At 44.4% G+C, this 21,909-nt stretch overlaps 1 protein-coding gene across 1 annotated transcript in view; it reads left to right on the plus strand.

The window, feature by feature from the left end:
• LOC145401885 (kinesin-like protein KIF7) overlaps positions 1 to 21,909 on the plus strand; it is a 291,971-nt gene that overhangs the window by 43,767 nt on the left and 226,295 nt on the right. The window contains exon 3 of the mRNA XM_080273993.1: positions 5,232 to 5,377. Coding sequence (XP_080130119.1) covers positions 5,232 to 5,377 — 146 coding nt within the window. The remainder of the gene's footprint in view (positions 1 to 5,231; positions 5,378 to 21,909) is intronic.

The following is a 21,909-nucleotide window of genomic DNA, read 5'->3' on the forward strand; positions in this document are numbered from 1 at the left end:
ACCCCCCCCTCCCTCATATACCTCTCAACTCCATCCCTCCACCTCATCCTCAGTCTACCCCTCCCTCTCCCTCCCTCCACCTCACCTACATACACCCTCTTAGTCAGTCTTTCATTCTCCATTCTCTCCACATGTCCAAACCACCGCAGTGTATTTCTCCTAATCTTCTCAACTACATCCACATCCACCCGACAAAGTTCCTTCACTTCTTCATTCGTCAACCTGTCCCTCCACGTCACTCCACATGCTCCTCTGAAGTTGCTCATTTCCACTGCTCTCATTCTTGACTTGTTCCCCTCTTGCAAGGTCCACGCCTTGCTTCCATACGTCAGGGTAGGGATCACAATACTATCATGCAGTGACTTCTTAACTTCCATACGCACCTCCCTATTTCTCATCACTGCTTTCAGTGAACCAACAACCTTCCTTCCCTGCTGTATCCTTTCACGCACTTCATCCCCCAAAGTTCCATCCTTACTCATCACACTACCCAAGTACTTGAATGCACTCACACTCTCCATATCCTCACCATCCAACCTCACTGTACATTCTGTGACTTCATTCCTCTCAAACACCAAAACTTTACTTTTGTTTACATTAACTTTCAGCTTCCTCCTCCTACACACTGTCTCGGGCATGGAATCATACATTCCTTTCTCATATCCTTTGACTAACGCAAGAAAGCCATGGTTTAATCACGCTTGTTCTAATGCTGTCCGCAACAAGGAGAAGGCCTACAAAAGGTACCGGAGCCAACACACCCCTGAATCACATCGTCTTTACGTTTCTGCCCAGAATCGTGCTAAGTCTGTTCTTCGCTCTACTAAAAATAATTTCATCCATACTAAATGCTCTCAACTCTCCAACTCGAATTCTTCCCGCTCCTTCTGGCACCTTGCCAAAAATCTTTCTAACAACTTTACCTCATCATCCTTCCCTCCTCTTTTCTACTCTGGTGGTTCTGTAGCTATTTCTTCTACTGCAAAAGCAGATCTCTTCGCACAGACTTTCTCCTCCAAATCCACCTTAGACGATTCCGGTGCTGTTCCTCCATCACTTCCCCCCTCTGACTTCCTCATGGCTGACATTAAAATTTCTTCAGTTGATGTATTTTCTGCCATCACTGGCCTCAGTACTAACAAGGCATATGGGCCTGATGGGGTCCCTCCTGTTGTTCTCAAGAACTGTGCTTCTGTGCTTACACCCTGCCTAGGCAAACTCTTTCGCCTTTGTCTGTCAACTTGTACCTTTCCTTCTTGCTGGAAGTTTGCTTTCATTCAGCCAGTCCCAAAGAAGGGTGACCACTCCCAACCCTTCAACTATCGTCCAGTTGCTTTAACGTCCTGTATTTCAAAAGTTTTCGAGTCAGTTCTTAATAGAAAAATTTTAAGGCATCTTTCCTATCACAACCTTCTTTCCGATCGTCAGTATGGGTTCCGTCAGGGACGCTCCGCTGGCGATCTTCTCACCTACCTTTCAGACTCCTGGTCATCCTCCTTTCGGGACTTTGGCGAAAGCTTTGCCATTGCACTTGACATCTCAAAGGCTTTCGATTGAGTCTGGCATAAATCTTTAATTTCCAAACTGCCCTCCTACGGTTTTTATCCTTCTGTCTGTGCCTTCATCGCTAGCTTCCTTTCTGGTCGTTCTATAGCCGCTGTTGTAGACGACCATAGTTCTTCTCCTAGATCTATCAACAGTGGTGTTCCTTAGGGCTCTGTCCTATCACCAACTCTCTTCCTTTTATTCATCAATGATCTTCTAAGCTGTACAGCTAACCCTATCCACTCATACGCTGATGACTCCACCCTTCACCTTTCCATTCGGTTCCCGCAACGCCCATCTCAACAGTTACTTCAACAAACAAGGGATGAGGCTATGGCACACCTGATGTCTGACTTGGCTTGTATCTCTGACTGGGGTAAAAATAATATGGTTGTCTTTAATGCATCTAAGACTCAGTTCTTACACCTGTCAACCCGACGAAATCTTCCACAGGTATACACACTAATGTTTAATAATATTCAGCTCAGTCCTGCGTCATCCTTGAACATGCTTGGGGTTTCATTTACTCGGGACTTATCTTGGAAAAATCATATTACATCTCTTGTAAAATCTGCTTCCAAGAGATTGGGTGTGCTAAGCCGACTTCGCTCTTTCTTTACCCCTGCACAATTGTTGACTCTATACAGGGGTTTTATCCGCCCCTGTGTGGAGTACAACTCTCATGTGTGGGGAGGCTCCCCACATACAGCTCTTCTCAATAGGGTGGAGTCAAAGGCTTTTCGTCTCATTAACTCTCCTCCTCTTACTGACTCCCTTCAACCTCTGTCTCTTCGCCGCACTGTTGCATCTTTATCTCTTTTCTATCGCTTCATTAATGGTCACTGCTTCTCTGAACTGTCAGCTTGCATTCCTCCACCTATACGACGGGCGCGTAGCACCCGTCTGGCAGCAAACTCTCATCCCTTTTCTGTCCAACTCTCTAATGCAAGAGTTAACCGTTACTCCCAGTCTTTCATTTATGCAACAGGTCAGCTCTGGAACTGTCTCCCTCTGTCTGTATTTCCTGCTTCCTATGATCTCCAGCCTTTCAAACGCAGTGTGTCCAGGCATCTCAAAATGATCGGATCTTGAATTTGGCTCTCTATTGTATTTTGTTTTTCTCTTGGAGGGAACTGTTACTGCGGGCTCATGGCCTTTGGTTCCTTCTTCCTCGCGTTAAAAAAAAAAAAAAAAAACTTGAATTTGGCTCTCTATTGTATTTTCTTTTTCTCTTGGAGGGAACTGTTACTGCGGGCTCATGGCCTTTGGTTCCTTCTTCCTCGCATTAAAAAAAAAAAAAAAAAAAAAAAAAAAAAAAAAAAAAAAAGATTTATTCACCAACCTTGCAACTCCCATTCATCTTCACTCAACAATACTGTATCATCAGCAAACAACAACACGGGAATCTTCCAAATCTCACCCTCATTCATTAAAGCCACCCCCACATCCACTGCCCTACCCTGCACCTCCTTTACAACCCCATCCATGTATATATTAAACACCCATGGAAACATCACACAACCCTGTTTCAATCCCACATTGAGATCAAAGAACTCACTCAGCTCACCATCCACTCGCACAGTAGCCCTAGCTCCTTCGTACATACTCTTCAGAGGATTCAACAATTTCCCCTCCACTCCATATATTCTTAATACCTTCCACATACCTTGCCTATGTATTCTGTCATAAGCTTTCTCCAAGTCCATGAAGGCAGCATACACTTTCCCTTCTCTAGATACTTCTCCACTAAACATCTTAGAACAAATATCTGGTCTACACACCCTTTTCCCTTCCTAAATCCCTCTTGTTCTTCTCCAGCTAGCTCCTCTGTCATATGCCTAACCCTGTCAATGAGTATTCTATCATATATTTTACCAGTCACACTAAGAAGGCAAATACCCCTATGGTTACCACATACTTCTCTCTCCCCTTTTCCTTTATATAAAGGAACAATTATACCTGATTTCCAGTTCTCTGGAACCCTTCCCTCTTCCCAAGCCAATCTACACAACTTCCATATCCACTCCATAGCAATCTCACCCCCATACCTCAGCATTTCACCACACACCCCATCAATTCCTGGGGCCCCTTCCCAACTTGATCTTCTTCATTGCTTCCACTACTTCCGTCCTACTGATCTCTTCCTCCCTCCTCTCATCTCTTCTCCTCCCAGCCATTCCCCAACCACTTATTCTCGCGCTGCTCTCACTCTCTACGTTCAACAAATCCTCAAAGTGCTTCTTCCATCTCCTCAGTTTCTCTCTCTTCTCCGCCAACAATCTATTATTCCTATCTTTCACTCCCCTACTATTTCCCCTTTCACACTGCCTTACTTTCTTTACCTCCTTCCAAAACAATTTCTTGCTCTCCCTCCTTTTCACACTCAGATTCCTCCCAAACTCTTCATCCACTTTCTTCTTACTCTCCTTCACCAGTCTCTTCACCTCCCTTCTCCTACTCACATATACCTCTCTCTCTTCTCTCTCTCATCATCTCCCCTACCTTTACTCGCTAGCCATTCACTATATGCCGTCTTCTTTTGTTCCACAGCTCGTTTCACCTCATCATTCCACCATGCTGTCCCTTGCACACCCTTGCATCTCCTTCTCACTCCACAAACCACCTCACACACTGCGCCTATCTCTTCTGTAAATATCTTACATACGTCTTCCACCCCTTCCATCTGCTCTAGGTCATACCTTCCCAGTCCCTACTATGCTCTTATACTCTGCCATTTTCTCACTATCTTGCAAATTCTCCACTCTTCTCACAGGGGCTGTTTCCTCCTGTCTTCCCCTTCGTCTCCTCATCCATTCTCTTTGCAGCTTTAGCTTGGCCATCACTAAGTGATGGTCCGAGACTCCATTCCCCCACCCTCTCCACACTCTTGCATCCAACACTTGTCTTCTCATGTGCTCATCCACACACACGTAGTCTATCGTTGCCTTTCGTTCAACAAGTTCACCATCCATCCTCCTCATTACTCTCCATGTATACCGGTGGATTATCTTATGTCAAAAGTAGGTGTTGGCTGTACATACAGAATAGTATACTGTACGGTATACAGGCATACCCCGGTTTAATGATGTAATTGGTTAGGTAAAGCCCCATCGTTAGGCGGGGTATTGTATATCGGAGTACTTTTAACATGTAAAGCGGTGTGGAGCACTTACCAGCCTTAGGTTTTCCCCCAAACCAAATCCAAAACCCACCCAAATGAGCCCCAAAACAAGTATAAAGCCAATCTAAATGGCCTGACAGCTGTCAGGGAAGCTAACCTAGGCCTAACGCCTCTAAATAACTCACAAATACCAATAAATAAAATCTGAAAATTGTGAAATATAAGTCTGGAAAAAAATCAAGCTTAGTAAACTGTACCCCAAAATGACAATGTTCACTCCACCTATAGCTAAAACACATTAGTCTAAGTCTAAAAACAGTTTATAAATCAACCTAAACACACAGTTTTATAGAATATCATCACAATCAGTAAAAAAAAAAAAAATCAAAACCCATTGTTAAACCGGGGTTTGGCCATCGTTAGGCAGGGTATGGTGGTATTTCTACTCCCATCGTAAGGCCGGGGTATCGCATCTAGGGGTATCGTATATCGAGGTATTACTGTACATCTTTTATATTATTTGTTACTTGAGATATGTAGTACCTGTATTAATTTTTTATTTCAGGATATAACGTGACAGTTGTAGGATATGGTCAGCGTGGCTCTGGTAAGACATTCACCATTACAGGGCCAGACTTCCTATGGGCCATGAATGAAGAGGAGTTTGGACTTTTGCCTCAAGCTGTCCGGCATGTCTTCAACCTTATGAGGGTACAGTCCTGTTGTAGGCTGTTGTTTGACTTCTTATTTCTGTCTGTCTGTGTAGGTGTGGTACACAGGGATCCCTTGGTTATTGAACTTTTTCTTTTTCTTTTTTCTTTTTCTTTAATGCAAGAAGGCAGGAACCAAAGGCTTGCAAGATCTTTCTCTCCAAGAAAAAAAAAACAAAAAAAAAACGAGATAACAGAGAGCCAAATTCAAGATCCTTTCATTTCGATATGCCCTGACACACTGTGTTTAAAAAACTGGAGATCATAGGTAGTAGGAAATACAGACAGAGGGAGATAGTTCCAGAGTTGACCTGTTGCATACATGAAAGACTGGGAGTAACTGTTAACTCTTCCACTAGAGAGTTGGACAGAAAAGGAATGAGAGTTTATTGTTAGATGGGTGCTATGCTCCCATCATAGTGGTGGAGGGATGCTAGCAGAGAGTTCATAGGATCAGTAACCACTGAAGTAACAATAGAAAAGAGATAAAGATGAACAGTGAGGCTAAGAGGCAGAGGTTGAAGGGACCCAGTAAGAGAAGGAGAGTTACTGAGATGAAAAGCCTTTGAGTCCACCATGTTAAGAAAAGCTGAATTTGGAGAGCCCCCCCACACGAAAGTTGTACTCCACATGGGCAAATAAAACCCGTGTATAAAGTCTCCCATCTGTGCAGGGGTAAAAAAAGCTCAGAGTGGGCATAACACACCTAATCTCATGGAGGCAGATTTTCTATCTATCTATCTATAGCCCGATGCCCTAATCCCGCAAAGGGTGGCCACAGACAAAACGCCTCCAAGTCGCTCTGTCACCCACCATTTGACTACCCTCCCCCCAACTCACTCCCCCCTCCCTCATATACCTGTCAACTCCATCCCTCCACCTCATCCGTGGTCTACCCCTCCCTCTCCTTCCCTCCACCTCACCTACATACACCCTCTTAGTCAGTCTTTCATTCTCCATTCTCTCCACATGTCCAATCCACCTCAGTGTATTTCTCCTAATCTTCTCAACCACATCCACATCCACCCCACAAAGTTCCTTCACTTCTTCATTCGTCAACCTGTCCCTCCATGTCACTCCACATGCTCCTCTGAAGTAGCTCATTTCCACTGCTTTCACTCTTGATTTGTTCCCCTCTTGCAAGGTCCACGCCTCGCATCCATACGTCAGGGTAGGAATCACAGTACTGTACTATCATGCAGTGACTTCTTGACTTCCATACTCACCTCCCTATTTCTCATCACTGCTTTCAGTGAACCAACAACCTTCCTTCCCTGCTGTATCCTTTCACGCACTGCATCCCCCAAAGTTCCATCCTTACTCATCACACTACCCAAGCACTTGAATGCACTCACACTCTCCATATCCTCACCATCCAACCTCACTGTACATTCTGTGACTTCATTCCTCTCAAACACCATAACTTTACTTTTGTTTACATTAACTTTCAGCTTCCTCCTCCTACACACTGTCCCAAATTCATTCACCAAACCTTGCAACTCCCATTCATCTTCACTCAACGATACTGTATCATTAGCAAACAGCAACACGGGAATCTTCCAAATCTCACCCTCATTCATTAGAGCCACCCCCACATCCACTGCCCTACCCTGCACCTCCTTTACAACCCCATCCATGTATATATTAAACAGCCATGGAGACATCACACAACCCTGTTTCAATCCCACATTGAGATCAAAGAACTCACTCAGCTCACCATCCACTCGCACAATAGCCCTAGCTCCTTCGTACATACTCTTCACAGCATTCAACAATTTCCCATCCACTCCCTAAATTCTTAATACCTTCCACATACCTTGCCTATCTATTCTGTCATAAGCTTTCTCCAAGTCCATGAAGGCAGCATACACTTTCTTTCCCTTCTCTAGATACTTCTTCACTAAACATCGTCGAACAAATATCTGATCTACACACCCTTTTCCCTTCCTAAATCCCCCTTCTTCTTCTCCAACTAGCTCCTCTGTCATATGCCTAACCCTATCAATGAGTATTCTACCATATATTTTACCAGTCACACTGAGAAGGCAAATACCCCTATGGTTACCACATACTTCTCTCTCCCCTTTTCCTTTATATAAAGGAACAATTATACCTGATTTCCAGTCCTCTGGAACCCTTCCCTCTTCCCAGGCCAATCTACACAACTTCCATATCCACTCCACAACAATCTCACCCCCATACCTCAGCGTTTCACCACACACCTCATCAATTCCTGGGGCCTTCCCCAACTTGTTCTTCCTCATTGCTTCCACTACTTCCGTCCAACTGATCTCTTCCTCCCTCCTCTCATCTCTTCTTCTCCCAGCCATTCCCCAACCACTTATACTCGCACTGCTCTCACTCTCTACATTCAACAAATCCTCACAGTGCTCCTTCCATCTCCTCAATCTCTCTCTCCTCTCCGCCAACAATCTATTATTCCAATCTTTCACTCCCCTACTATTTCCCCTTTCACACTGCCTTACTTTCTTTACCTCTTTCCAAAACATTTTCTTACTCTCCCTCCATTTCACACTCAGATTCCTCCCAAACTCTTCATCCACTTTCTTCTTACTCTCCTTCACCAGTCTCTTCACCTCCCTTCTACTTACATATACCTCTCTCTTCTCTCTCTCATCTTCTTCCCTACCTCTACTCACTAACCTTTCACTATATGCCTTCTTCTTTTGTTCCACAGCTCGTTTCACCTCATCATTCCACCATTCTGTCCCTTGCACACCCTTGCATCTCCTCCTCACTCCACAAACCACCTCACACACTGCGCCTATCTCTTCCATAAATATCTTACATACGTCTTCCACTCCTTCCATCTGCAGATTTTACAAGAGGTAAAATGACTTTTAACCCTAAGTATGTTCAAAGGTGATGCAAAATTGAGTTGTTTTATTGTTAAAAATAAGAGGATACTCTTGTGGATATGTAAATACATACATACTGTTATGGTAAGTATGAGAAGCACGCATAAGCATGGTTAGATAAATAGAAAGTGATGAAAAGGGCACAGTAAGGACGAAAGACCTGATCGATCATAGGTAAACATCTCACTGGAAGTTTTTTTTTTTTTATGCAAGGGAAAAGGAACCAAAGGCCAGGAGCGCGCGAACCGTTCCGTCCAAGAAAAAAAAAAATATGAAAGAGAGCCAAATTCAAGATCCGTTCATTTCAAGATGCTTGGACACACTGTGTTTGAAAGACTGGAGATCATAGGAAGTAGGAAATACAGACAGAGGGAGACTGTTCTTGAGTTAACCTGTTGCATAAATGAAGGACTGGGAGTAACGGTTAACTCTTGCATTAGAGAGTTGGGCAGAAAAAGGATGAGAGTTTGTGCTAGATGGGTGCTACTCACCCATCATAGAGGTGGAGGGATGCAAACAGAGAGTTTAGAGGAGCAGTGACCATTGAAGTAGAGATAGAAAAGAGATAAAGATGCAACATTGTGGTGAAGAGACAGGTTGAAAGGAGCCAGTAGCAGGAAGAGTTGATGGGTTAAAATGCCTTTGACTCAACCCTATTGAGAAGAGCTGTATGTGAGGAGCCTCCTCACACATGAGAGTTGTACTCTACATAGGGGCGAATAAAACCCATGTATAGTCAACAATTGTGCAGAGGTAAAGTTGGCATGGAGTTGGCTTAGCACACTTAATCTCTTGGAAGCAGATTTTACGAGAGATGTAGTATGATCTTTCCAAGATAAGTCCCGAGAGAATGAAACCCCAAGTATGTTTAAGGATGATGCAAGATTAAGCTGGATATTATTAAACATTAGTGGGTACTCCTGTGGAAGATTTTGTCAAATTGATAGGTGTAAGAACTGAGTCTTTGGAATGGAATGGAATATGAAGTTTAGGCCAAAGGCCAGGCACTGGGACCTGATAGGTCATTCAGTGCTTTGATGAGTGAGATATGAAAGATGATAGTTTAAAAGAATGAGTATAAAAATAGAGAAAACTACTACACAATAATCATGCAACTAAAATCGTAGGTAAAATGAAAACAGATGTAGACAGCATAACTATGACAACACTAATCACAGCTTGCAGTATAGCCCTGTCTCCTTTAAAAACGCCTTAAGGCTAGAAACATTTGCCCTATTACCTAAAACAACTGATAGGGATCCCCTATTTGTTAAAAATTTCGCCCGAGGCGGTCATAGGTCGGACAGTCCAATATGAAATGCCTGCAAGCTATTGTGACATGACAGATGTCACACTGGGGTGGGACCCCTCGGTCCAAAAGGAACCCATGAGTCAAACGCGTATGGCCAATTCGCAGCCTAGTCAACCTCATCTCAAAACCCCAACAAGCCTGAGAAGAGGATGACCAGGCATAGACCGATGGCCGAATCTCTTTATACTGTACTTCGAGTTATTGGCCAGGGAGGGGGAAGCCCATCTCGCCTGCCACTCAGACCAAACAAAGTTACGGATAACGGTCTTCAAATCAGAATAGGGAACCTTATTATACCCAACAGAAGGAAGAGAACATGCCGATTTTGCCTCTTTATCAGCAAATTCGTTCCAATAGAGATTAATATGTGATGGTATCCAGCAGAACGAAACAGATTTATACTTTGTAGTCAGGCGTCAAAGCCAAGACTGAATCTTCCTTATTATAGGGTGGAATGTGTTAAACTGCTTAATGGCGGTCAAGCTTCCATAGGAGTCTGAATATATTGTAAACGTCTTTCCTGGCATTGAGTAAGCCTCTTCAAGAGCCCTCTCAATAGCAGTTAGTTCAGCAGTGAGAACAGACGCATTATTTGAAAGCCGTCCAAGACGTACATCCCCTTTATGGACGACAGCACAGCCTACATCAAGAGGTGACTTTGAGCCATCAGTATACAACTTTACTGAGTCTCTGTGGAGAAGGTCATGACGCAAAAACTTTGATTTAGTTTCTTCATTCGAAAAGATTTTTCTACATATGGTTTTGGGACACACATTAGGTTCTGGCATGAGCCAAGGAGGGAGACTGCTGTAGCTTCCTGGTTCAATTTTTTGCTCCCTCAGCGATGCGTCACCCACAGGAAGCATGCGAATCTGGAATGGTATGGAGGCTCTTGGACCACAGAACTTAGACGGGTCACACTGCAACAGAACATCAACACAAGGATTGGTGTAACGATTGCTCTTAATTCGTGCAATGTAGCGAAGCCCTAACTCATGCCTGCGTAAGTCCAGAGGAAGCTGGTTTGTATCTACATATAAACTATCCATAGGGGAAGTGCAGTAGGCACCCGAGCACAATTGTAGTCCCGTATTGTGGAGCACATCAAGCTCATGAAGTTTGGTCTTACATGCAGAGGAATAAATTTGGCATGCGTGGTCAATCTGTGACCGGCACAAAGAGTTATAGAGCCTGAGAAGGGAGTTCCTATCAGCACCCCAATCAAAACTAGAGACCACCCTAAGGATATTTAATGATTTCTTGACTTTAAGCTTCAGATAATCAATGTGCTGTGACCAAGAGAGACATGAGTCAAAGATCATGCCCAGAAACTTTACCTCCTTCTCAAAAGGGATGATGTCGTTGTTTAACTAAGTGTGGGACAACCTCCTGGCGTGTGCTTCTAGTGAAGCGAACCGCAACAGTCTTGGAAGGTGAAAAGCAAAAACCATTATCATCAGCCCAACGACAAATAGTATATATGGACTTCTGCAGGTAATGACTAATCTCAACTGCGTCGTAGCCAGACACACAAATTGCCAAATCATCAGCATACACGGAGCCCAACACAGGGCGGGAAATCTGATCGAGAACACCATTGATAGCCACAGCGAAACAGGTGACACTAAGAATGCTGCCTTGGGGAACACCCTCCTCTTGCCTATAAGGGCTGGATACAACATTTCCGACACGAACCTTAATGTAACGTTCCGACAAGAAGGAGTGGATAAAGCGAAACATATTTCCCTCTATGCCATATCGAGACAGCTGAAAAGGATACTAGTGTGCCTGGTTGTGTCATACGCCTTCTTGAGGTCAAAGAACACCCCAATAGTCTGACAATGGTTGGCAAAGCTTTGCTGGAATTTATTTGAGAGGATCAGGAGGGGGTCTAATGTCGAACTGTTCTTCCGAAGCCCAAACTGGTAAGGAGAAAGCAGCTTTTCGGATTCTATGTACCACACTAACCTTGCATTAACTAGCTTTTCCATCATCTTACAAACACAGCTGGTAAATGCAATAGGCCTATAGGTGGTGGCCAAAAGGGGATTTTTGTTTGGCTTGCTGATGGGAATGATGAGGGAAACTCTCCAACTGGCAGGAAAAATGCCCGTTTCCCAAATTTTGTTAATGATCTTTAGGAGGAACTTCGTTGCCATAACAGGCAAATTTGTGAGCATTGAATAGAGAATGCTGTCCTCACCTGAAGATGTAGAGGTAATCGATGACAAAACATCTTCCAGTTCCCGGAGTGTGAACAGAGCATTATAGGCAGCATTGCAAGAAGATGGAGAAGGTAGAGGCATGTCAGGAATACCATTCCCTGATATTCGAGAGGACTTGGAGACATCAGCAAAATGCCTCCCTAAGGTCTCTGCAACCTCAGCAGGTTGCCACCTATTTTCAATGTCGGGTTGGGAGATGGGATAAATTTGCCTGAAAGCTTTCTAATTTTCCTCCATATAACCTTAGAGGGAGTCTTGGAATTAATGCCGTTGATGTAAGATATCCAGGAGTCCCGCTTGGCCTTTCGAAAGTAGCGACGCTGCTTTGCCATGGCACGTTGGTAAATTTGGCGTGTGGCAGCTGAGCCACTGGTCTTGTAACGCCGGTAACATTTTCTCGTAATTTTCCTTAGTATGACACAGGTTTTATTCCACCAGGGGACCGCAGGTCGACGCGGTTTACCTTTCGACATAGGGATGGCCACACGGGCACTGCTCATAATCACAGCAACAAAATCATCATAGGCTTCCAAGTGACTGGAGAAGGACTTGAAAGGCCTAGCCAAAAGTATACCGTTTTTGTAATTCAACCAATCAGCCTCCCGCTCCCTCCACCTAGGAGAGGAATGAGCAGGAACATTTTTCACACACTTTAAATGGATTGGGTAATGATCGCTTCCATTCAGAAAGAGATTTACTGACCAATGAAAATCCATAAGGATGGAGGGAGAACACAAGCTCAAGTCAATAGCGGAGGAGGCTGCACTACAGACATTGTGGTAAGTCATAGAGCCATCATTGTAAAATGAGATATTATATGATTGGAGTATGTCATCTATAATCCTCCCACCAGCATCCAAAATTGTACCACCCCATAGCGGATTATGGGCATTAAAGTTCCCAAGGAGAAAGGGGACAGGAAGCTGACAGATTAAGTCTTCAATGTCATGCTCATTGAAACCACCACCAGGTGGAAGATACAAGGAGCATGCCATGAGTGAATATTCCAATACAACCGTAACAGCAACGGCTTGAAGAGTCGTCTGCAACTGAACAGAAGAGTGCTGCAAGGACCTGTGAACAGTTATTGCTGTATCCCCATGCGCATGATTTCCTGGCAGAGGGGGAGACCCGTGAAAGGCATAATTCAATCCAGGATTGTATACCTGAGCCTAACATGGTCTCCTGGAGACAAACGATACCTGGATCAAAGTCATGCATCAGAACTTTTAGTTACTCAGACCTAGAGCGAAGATCCGTACAATTCCACTCCAAGATGTCAGAATGGAAAATTACCTGCTAATGTCAGAAGCCCCAACCTCTCCATTACGTGGTTGGGAAGATGAAGGCACACGTTTGGTATCAGTGTACAATGGCAGACGACGGCTCCTCATGGACTTGTCAACATTGGATTTGGTGACTGGGAACTTAGAAGTTTCAGACGAAACAGACACGGGTTTTTGTCGCTTCGGGAGGGGATGGACAGCTGTACCAGACGCTACAGGGGGTCTGAGACATAAGGTAAAGGAGAAATATCCATTGAACGGATGTCAGGTGAACATTCCTTATCAAGATTTGAGAACTTATTGGATAGTGGGATACCACCAGTATCCATAGGGGGAGAAGAGTTCCGGGATCTCTTAGAACGGGGAGGACAAGTGAAGTCATTGTCAGCCTTTACATTCATTGAACGAGAGTGCTCCTCCACAGAGGGAGCAACTGCACTCTGCTTTCTGATTGCCTTTGATTTACGGGGAGACAGCGAGATTGCTCGAGAGTGGTCCTGCACAGAGGGAGCAACCGCACTCTGCTTACTGGCGGCCTTTGGAGTGCGAGGTAACAATGACTGGGCAGAGGACGACCAAGAAAAGGAGGGACCCTTACCAGAGTCAACACCAGTACCAGGAAGGGCTTGGGATGAATGCAAATCTGAAGAAGTTGAAAGACCAACAGAAGACCTGTTGCCTGAAGCTGGAAGAGGCTTAGCGGATGACTGAGGGACATTCTGCTTAGTGCTGCTAATAGCTGTGCGAGGAAGTTGAGGGGACTGTCCATCAGAACAATGGGATTGAAACCCTTGGACGATACTTGAAAATTTGGAGCTAGGGTGTTTGTGGGCCATCAACAACCGATGCCGAGCACTTCCAAAGCTAATATGCTTATTATCTGCAAGCGTAGTGATTTCCTGCTCGAACTGGTACCGCAGGCACGTTTTTGAATTCGGAGAGTGAGCACCACCACAATGCTTGCAGAACCTAGAGTTAGAGCATAATTCAGGGTCATGACTGGCAGAACAAATAAAGCATAATTTCTGACTTTTGCAGGAGTCCTTCACATGACCATATTCGAAACAGTTATAGCACTGTGTTGGCCTACAGCGAAACTTCTTGACATGAAATCTCAGGTGTCTGATTTTGATGTAGTCTGGCAGATGAGGTGGTGAAAATGTCAGACAAATAGCGGAATTTGCGCCTTTCAGCTTCTTTACTTCAAAAACATTCGCAGGACACCGAAGCAGTATCTCTTCATCCTTAAAATCACAAAGATCACTGCTGTAAATGACTCCTTTAGCAGTGTTGAAGGTTTTATGTGGGGAGACAGACTGAAGAACCGAGTCAGGAGATGGAGTAAATTTAGACAAAAGGGCGGCCTGTGTGTCATTCCCCGCTTTGACTAACAAATTTCTCCCATACCTCTTCAAATTCCCCTCAGGGATATTCCCTGTTTTCCTCTTGAGGCATTCAGATCCCTTGATAAAATTGCTGAGTCCATCCTTAAATGTGGCGACATGCCAGTATGGCTTAGGAACGTCCCTAGGAATGTCTGGAATGCCGTCATCATCCTCAAAAGGCTTAGGTATGAAGTCAAAGTCACTGTCAGACAGATTCGCTGCACTGAAAAATTTACCCTTGCATCTAAGTAATGCAGTACCTTCATCTAAAGCTCGTAGAGCAGCCAGTGCAGAAGCGCTCTCATTGAAGGTAACATAAGCATCAAATGAGGCTCCATTCTCGCACAAAATCAACTTTAACCTGCTTATAACACCAAAAGGCCTCATGGCAGCATAAAGAGTATCGTATGCGATTGCTTCCTGGATTCCAGCTCAAAAAAGTACCCTTAAATGCGGGTTTTTGCTGGCAGGGGACTCAAAAGTCGGGCTGTCCTCCACACGAGCACCAAATTCAGGGGGAGTGGATTCCCTAATAAAAGAAAAGAAACCTTCATTCCTCCACCCCTCCACCCACCATGGAGCCCAACAAGGGTAGGGCAGATGCCAGGGAAAAGACCACTGGCGACCCCAGAGGTAGTGGGAGAGTATACGCAGGTAACCACTGGGGGACCCGGATGAGGGCAACCCCAGGACGATAGGAGCCACCAGGCCCCCCTGTGCCCACTTGACCCTAGCCAACGCATGACCAGCCGATTGACCTGGTCGGGCCCAACCAGGCCACCTGTCTAGCCAGAATAAGGGACCAATGAGGTGTATTGTTAGCTGCAGGGCGCATCATGCAGCATCGCTAAACCCCCAGGACTCCCGTCTCCCAGCATTACGGGACGCCATGCACGGCAAACACGTGGGGAGGCGACTGTCCTGCCCTAGGTGGCAGGTGGGCAGGAACTAACATCACCAGCAGGCCTCCTCCATCAGTGATGTGGGGGGTGCTTGGTCCACGAGACCGACAAATGCCAAACCCTACAGAGGTAGGCATGCCTCCAAAGTAGGTGGCACTGCCAGCCACGCTTCAAGCCCCGCCACCACGTCAAGGTGACCCCCCTCAGCGGGGGAGAACAATGGCCATCTACAACAGCAGTTACAGAACCAGAAAGGAAACTACAGGAAAACCTCGATATAACGGACATCAATAAGGAATTCACTTTTATCGGAATCGAGGAACTATCGGATTAAATTCCTATACAGTATATTCGAAAAAGTCTGATAAAGCCAGAAGCACTCCGGACTGCCTGACCACTTCAGCTATGTAAAGTAAATAAAAGACATGTTTATCAGTGTACAGTACAGTTTTATCATATATAACATTTGATTAATGTAGTGAAGTTAGAACACAGTACAATACCACAATAATAGTCAAAACAGTTTAAAAACTGTTTGTGCGATCCGGACAATGTCTGATATGTTGAAAAAAGTCCAGGTTAGCCGGGGGAAGTCAGGATGTCGCTTTTATTGGCATATCGCATTTTTCGGAATGGTTTGGGCCCCAATTAGTCCATCATAGTGAGGTCTTACTGTATACTGTAGATGAAGGCACAGATAGATAGATAGAAACCGTAAGAGGGCAATTTGGAAATTAAAGATTTATGCCAGACTCGATTGAAAGCCTTTGAGATGTCAAGTGCAATGGCAAGGCTTTCGCTCAAGTTCTGAAAGGAGTATGACCTGGAGTCTGAAAGGTAAGTGAGAAGGCCGCCAGTGGAACGTCCCTGACGGAACCCATACTGACGATCAGAAGGGTTATGAGAGGAAAGATGCTTAGAAATTTTTCTGTTAAGAATTGACTCAAAAACTTTTAAGACACAGGATGTTAACCCGCCCCATCCTGACTTTTTCTGGGCAGTGGTACGCCCCAGTCCCGACTTTTTTTTTTTTTTTTTTTGCTCAAACATCCGCTTTTGGTGAGAAACATCTAAAATTCATAGAGAAATCGCTCACCTGAGGTTTAAAATACTCGATCCAGGTAGGAGTATGTCCTTACCTTACAGGGTTTTCTATCAGGCTGGCTGCAAAGAAAACGAGTTCAGTGGGAGGATAATTATTCTACACCGCTCATAAACGGTATTTATTTATTTATTTGGTACAAATTTATATGTAGTACGAGAGTATATTGGTTTTCAGATGGTAATATAGGCATTATAAGCATTGTTTCACTCACTAAATCATCACCATTCCTGACCTTTTTTTGCCACATTACCTGGTCATCATTTCTGACTGTTTCTTCCTCTAATGTTTGTCCTCCACATTGTCATCGATTGGGGAATCACTCTGGCCCTGAATTTCGTACCGTGGCATGACATGGCTTTACTGGCCAGGTCACTGATAACAGGTGAATTGCTGAGAAAAGGTCATGCAGGGGGGGGAGGAGGTCATGCTGGGTAAGGCATTGTCCCTGCCTGGCATCTTGTAGAGGAAGGTGTCCCGTGTATACGTGCCAAAAATCACACGCGAAAATTGAAAATTGTGCAAATTAGGGACCTTGCAATATCCTTGCAATGTTGCTGTGTTAATTTACGTCCCCGGGATATGGGTGCACATCATGTGAGGACGTGAATTCACGTCTCCGGGACGCGGCGGGTTAAAGCAGTTGGGCAATACTGTAGTTAGAGGGTTGAGAATGGTCACCCTTCTTTGGGACTGGTTGAATGAGAGCAAACTTCCAGCAAGAAGGAATGGTACAAGTTGATAGACAAAGATGAAAGAGTTTACCTAGGCAGGGTGTAAGCCAGAGTTGTTGAGCAGTGGAAATGAGTTATTTAAGAGGAGCCTGTGGAGTCACGTGGAGAGACAGGCTGACGAATGAGGATATAAAGAAGCGTTGTGGTGTGGATGTGGATGTGATAGGAAGGTTATGAGGAACACACTGAGGTGGTTTGGCCATGTGGAGAGGATGGAGGGTGAAAGACTGACGAAGAGAGTGTATATGAGTGAGGTGGAGGGGGGAAGAGGGAGGGGGAGGCCGAGGATGAGATGGAGGGATGGGGTGGAGAAATATATGAGAGAGGGGGGTGTGAGTTGGGAGCAGGGCAGTGAAATGGTGGGGGACAGGGCGACTTGGAGGCGATTTGTTTGTGGCCACCCCAAACGGGATTGAGGCGTCTGGCAGTAGATAGATAGATAGATAGATAGAATATAAATATATGAATATACACCTTATATTCTCTATACATTAGTTTAAAATACATGTTGGAGTATTCTTGCATCATATTACATCATCTTATCTAACCTGGTTACAACATGTTTGAACTTGTCCTAGGACTGACCCTGCATATCAGGGTTAGAGACAAGGTGTCCAACCTTTCACTAAAGCTGTCAGCAGAAGACCTTCTTGCTTGACTAGAGCCAATAGCTGTGGCTCTAGACAAAGTACAATTGCTGAGGCAGTTGACATTTGGAAAGGATTATTCACATCTTTAAGTAATGAAAAAATTCCGTGAATGCAGTGAAAAAGAGGTATAATCAAGTAATAACACAAGATCATCATCTTGCAAACCTGATTCATCCTTCATTCAAGGAAAAGCTCTGAGTAAAGAAGAAGTAAATACCACAGTGGAATATGCCAGTGAAAAATTTCCCTCCCTTGTCCCAGTCATTATAAAATTTCAAGCAAAATCCCCACCCTCCCATGCATTGAAGTTCAATGATTCTGTGACCAAGACTGTCAGCTACTGAATGGTGGAAGTCACATTCAAGTGTATTGGGCAGTGATGTCATTGCAGCAGTGCAACAACTACTATCTGCAGTTGTTTCATCATCAGCTGTTGAATGAGTTTTTTCAAGCTATGGACTTGTACATTCAGATTTGAGGAACTGCCTTGGAACACAAAAAGCTGCACATCTTGCATTTTTGTGTAAAACCATGAATGCACACACTGTTGTATTTTGCACATAAATTTAACTGTCAGCTAAGATGGTGTGTTTTCTTTGTTTATCTTTCCCATCCATATTGTTGTCCTGTAAAAATAAAATCTTAATTTAAATTTATCTATCTGTCTATTGCCAGACGCCTCAATCCCGTTTGGGGTGGCCACAAATAAATTGCCTCCAAGTCCCCCTGTCCCCCGCCATTTCACTGCCCTGCTCCTAACTCACACCCCCCTCTCTCAAATACCTCCATTCTCTGCACATGGCCAAACCACCTCAGTGTGTTCCTCATAACGCTTCCTATCACATCCACATCTACACCACAATGCTCCTTTATATCCTCATTCGTCAGCCTGTCTCTCCATGTGACTCCACAGGCTCCTCTTAAATAACTCATTTCCACTGCTCTCACTCTTGACTTGTGTCCTTCCAACAACGTCCAAGCTTCACTTCCATACGTTAGAGTTGGTATCACAATACTGTCATGTAGTAACTTTTTCACTTCCATGCTCACTTCCCTGTTTCTTATCACTGCTTTCAAAGAACCAGCAACCTTTCTTCCCTGATGTACCCTTTCAAGCACTTCACCCTCCAAACCTCCATCCTTACTCATCACACTACCCAAGTACTTAAACGTACTCACATTTTCCAATTCCTCACCATCCAACCTCGCTGTACATTCACTGACTTCACCTCTTTCAAAGACCATCACTTTACTCTTCCCTACATTCACCTTTAGATTCCGTTTCTTACACACACTCCCAAACTCATCCACCAAGCCTTGCAGCTCCCCTTCGTCTTCACTCAACAACACAGTATCATCTGCAAACAACAGTACAGGGAGTTTCCAAACACTATCCTTTATCACCAGGGCCACCCCAACATCCACTACCCTACCTTGTACCTCTTTTATTACCCCATCCATTTACAGATTGAACAACCATGGAGACATGACACATCCCTGTTTCAACCCAACTTTCAAAGAGAAAAATTCACTTAGTTCACCATCCACACGCACTGTAGCCTTCGCACCATATTATTTTAATCTTGATTTAAATCAATTATTTAAATCAACTTGATTTAATCATACAACCCTGGTGTAAGCACAGAAGCACAGTTCTTGAGGACAACAGGAGGGACTTCATCAGGAAGGCCCATATGCCTTGTTAGCATTGAGGCCAGTGATGGCAGAAAATATGTCAACGGAAGAAATTTTAATGTCAGCCATGAGGAAGTGAGAGGGGGGGGAAGTGATGGAGGAACAACACCAGAATCATACAAGGTGGAATTGGAGGAGAAAGTGTGAGCGAAGAGATCTGCTTTATCAGTAGAAGAAAAAGCTGTAGAGCCATCAGAGTAGAAAAGAGGAGGGAAAGATAAGGTAAAATTGTTAGAAAGGTTTTTGGGAAGGTGCCAGAAGTAGCGGGAAGAATTCAAGTTGGAGAGTTGAGAGCATTTAGTTCATCCATCCATCATCCAATCCTATGCCGCTCCATGGGAAGCGTAGGAGCCCAGGGGCTAGGCAAGTTGGTCCTGACGTTGAAGGTGAGAGTGACCAGCCTTACTCATCCCTGAATGGCATTTCATGAGCAGTAAACCCCAGCCACCCCTTGGATATGAATCTACATCAGCTTTGTCTGATTGGAGCACCTTAATTTCTCGCAAAACCACCAGGTGCCATAATTTGGTTACCATACCACCCAGCATAGTAAATGGTTTCCTGGTGTGCAGGAAACCATTTGGCTTGCCACTCAGTGTAGAGTTACCCTTAGACAGAGGGAAGAGGAAAGAATGAAAGAAAGGAAACCAGAGGAGGGAGTGTAAAGTCACCTGTAGGCAGAAGAAAGAGGAAAGAATGAAGGAAAGAAAGAAGAAGAAGGATGGAAGAAAGGAAAGGGCAGACACGCAAAGTAGCACTACATAAAGTGAGTGGATGGTATGGATGAAATTATTTTTAGCAGAGCGAACAACAGACTTAGCATTATTCCTGGCAGAAACATAAAAAAGATGTGATTCAGGGGTGGGTTGGCTCTGGTACCTTTCATAGGTCCTCTCCTTGTTGTGGACAGCATTAAAACAAGCATGATTAAACCAAGGCTTTCTTGCATTAGTCAAAGGATATGAGAAGGAAAGGTATGCTTCCATGCTCGAGAGAATAACCTCCGTAATGCGCAAGGCACACTTAGACGGCTCCCTGCCATAGAAGCAATAATCATTCCACTAAAAATCAAAGAAGCACTGCAGCACAATCAGCAGCTCCAAAGTGCCACAATCAATGTTTCTTTGGAGGGTCCACAGGGCATACCGAAACGATAGAACAGGTTAAGGTAATAAGGTTTTGATCGGAGGAGCCCAATGGAGAGAAAGGATTTACAATGTAAGCAGAAGGATCAGTTGTAAGGAAGAGGTCAAGTATGTTGGGAGCCCTCTCCAAGGCGGTCAGGGATACGTGTAGGGTGCTGTTCAAGCTGCACTTGGTTATAGAAGATAGAAAAGATGTAAGCTTGTTCACCAGGTGGACCAGTGAAGGAAGAGGAGAGCTAAAGGTGGTGGTGAACATTGAAATGTACTAGAATGGAGATTTCAGAGAAAGGAAAAATGGATAGGATGTGTTCCATTGTAGAAGTAAGATAGTCGAAGAATTTTTCATAGTAGAATTAGGGGATAAGTAAATAGCACAGACATGTTTTGTCAGAGAATGATGGGAAAGCCGAAGCCAGTGAGTAGAGATTTCAGAAGAATCAAGTTCAGGAACATGAGGGGAAGATAAGTTGTTGCGTACATGTACACAACAACCACCTTTGGCTCTGAAATGAGTATAAAGAAAGTAAGAGGATACAGAAATGGGTTTGCCATCAGTTGCCTCAGACAGCTGAGTCTCAGTTAAGAAGAGAAGGTGAGGTTTAGGGGAGGAGAGGTGGTGCTCAACTGAGGGAAAGTTAGAGGAAAGGCCACGAATGTTGCAGTAATGAAGAAGTGAGTCAGACACTGGTTCCAGACAGCTCATTGAGTCATCACTGGGAGAGGGGCGGATGGTGGGGGCATTTATGGTCCCCCCCTGAGGACTCCGAGGCTTGGTTATTAGACTCCATTTTTCTTTTTTAATTTTGAAAAGGAAGTGTCGTGTGTAATGTGCTCGTAGTTTGGTGTTGATAGTTAGAGAAACTTGTATTGGAGAGTGTGCCAACCTACTCTCTGTATTACTGAAACACTGAAAAAGTTCAGGGAAGGGGGATGGACAGGAACTAGTCCCGAGGGCTGATGAAATGGGAGCTCCAGCCCTCTCTGTCATCTCCCTGTGGTTGAGGGATGCTAATTTCTTGTATGATGATTGTGTGGTTGTGACCTTCCTTCACCTGTATAACTTTTTTCTGTGTCAGCCCTCCTTTCTTCCTGTTTCTGCCATCTTATTTCCTTTGCAGGTGGCTTTACATTGAGTGACAAGCCTATTGCTTTCCTGTAATCTAGGAAACATTTGCAGCACTTGATGGTAACCATATAACCAACCCATACCCGTTCCAT

Source organism: Coenobita brevimanus, chromosome 57 (genome assembly GCF_032717465.1).
Source record: "Coenobita brevimanus isolate Jiangsu-jjx chromosome 57, ASM3271746v2, whole genome shotgun sequence".
NCBI classification, from domain to species: domain Eukaryota; kingdom Metazoa; phylum Arthropoda; class Malacostraca; order Decapoda; family Coenobitidae; genus Coenobita; species Coenobita brevimanus.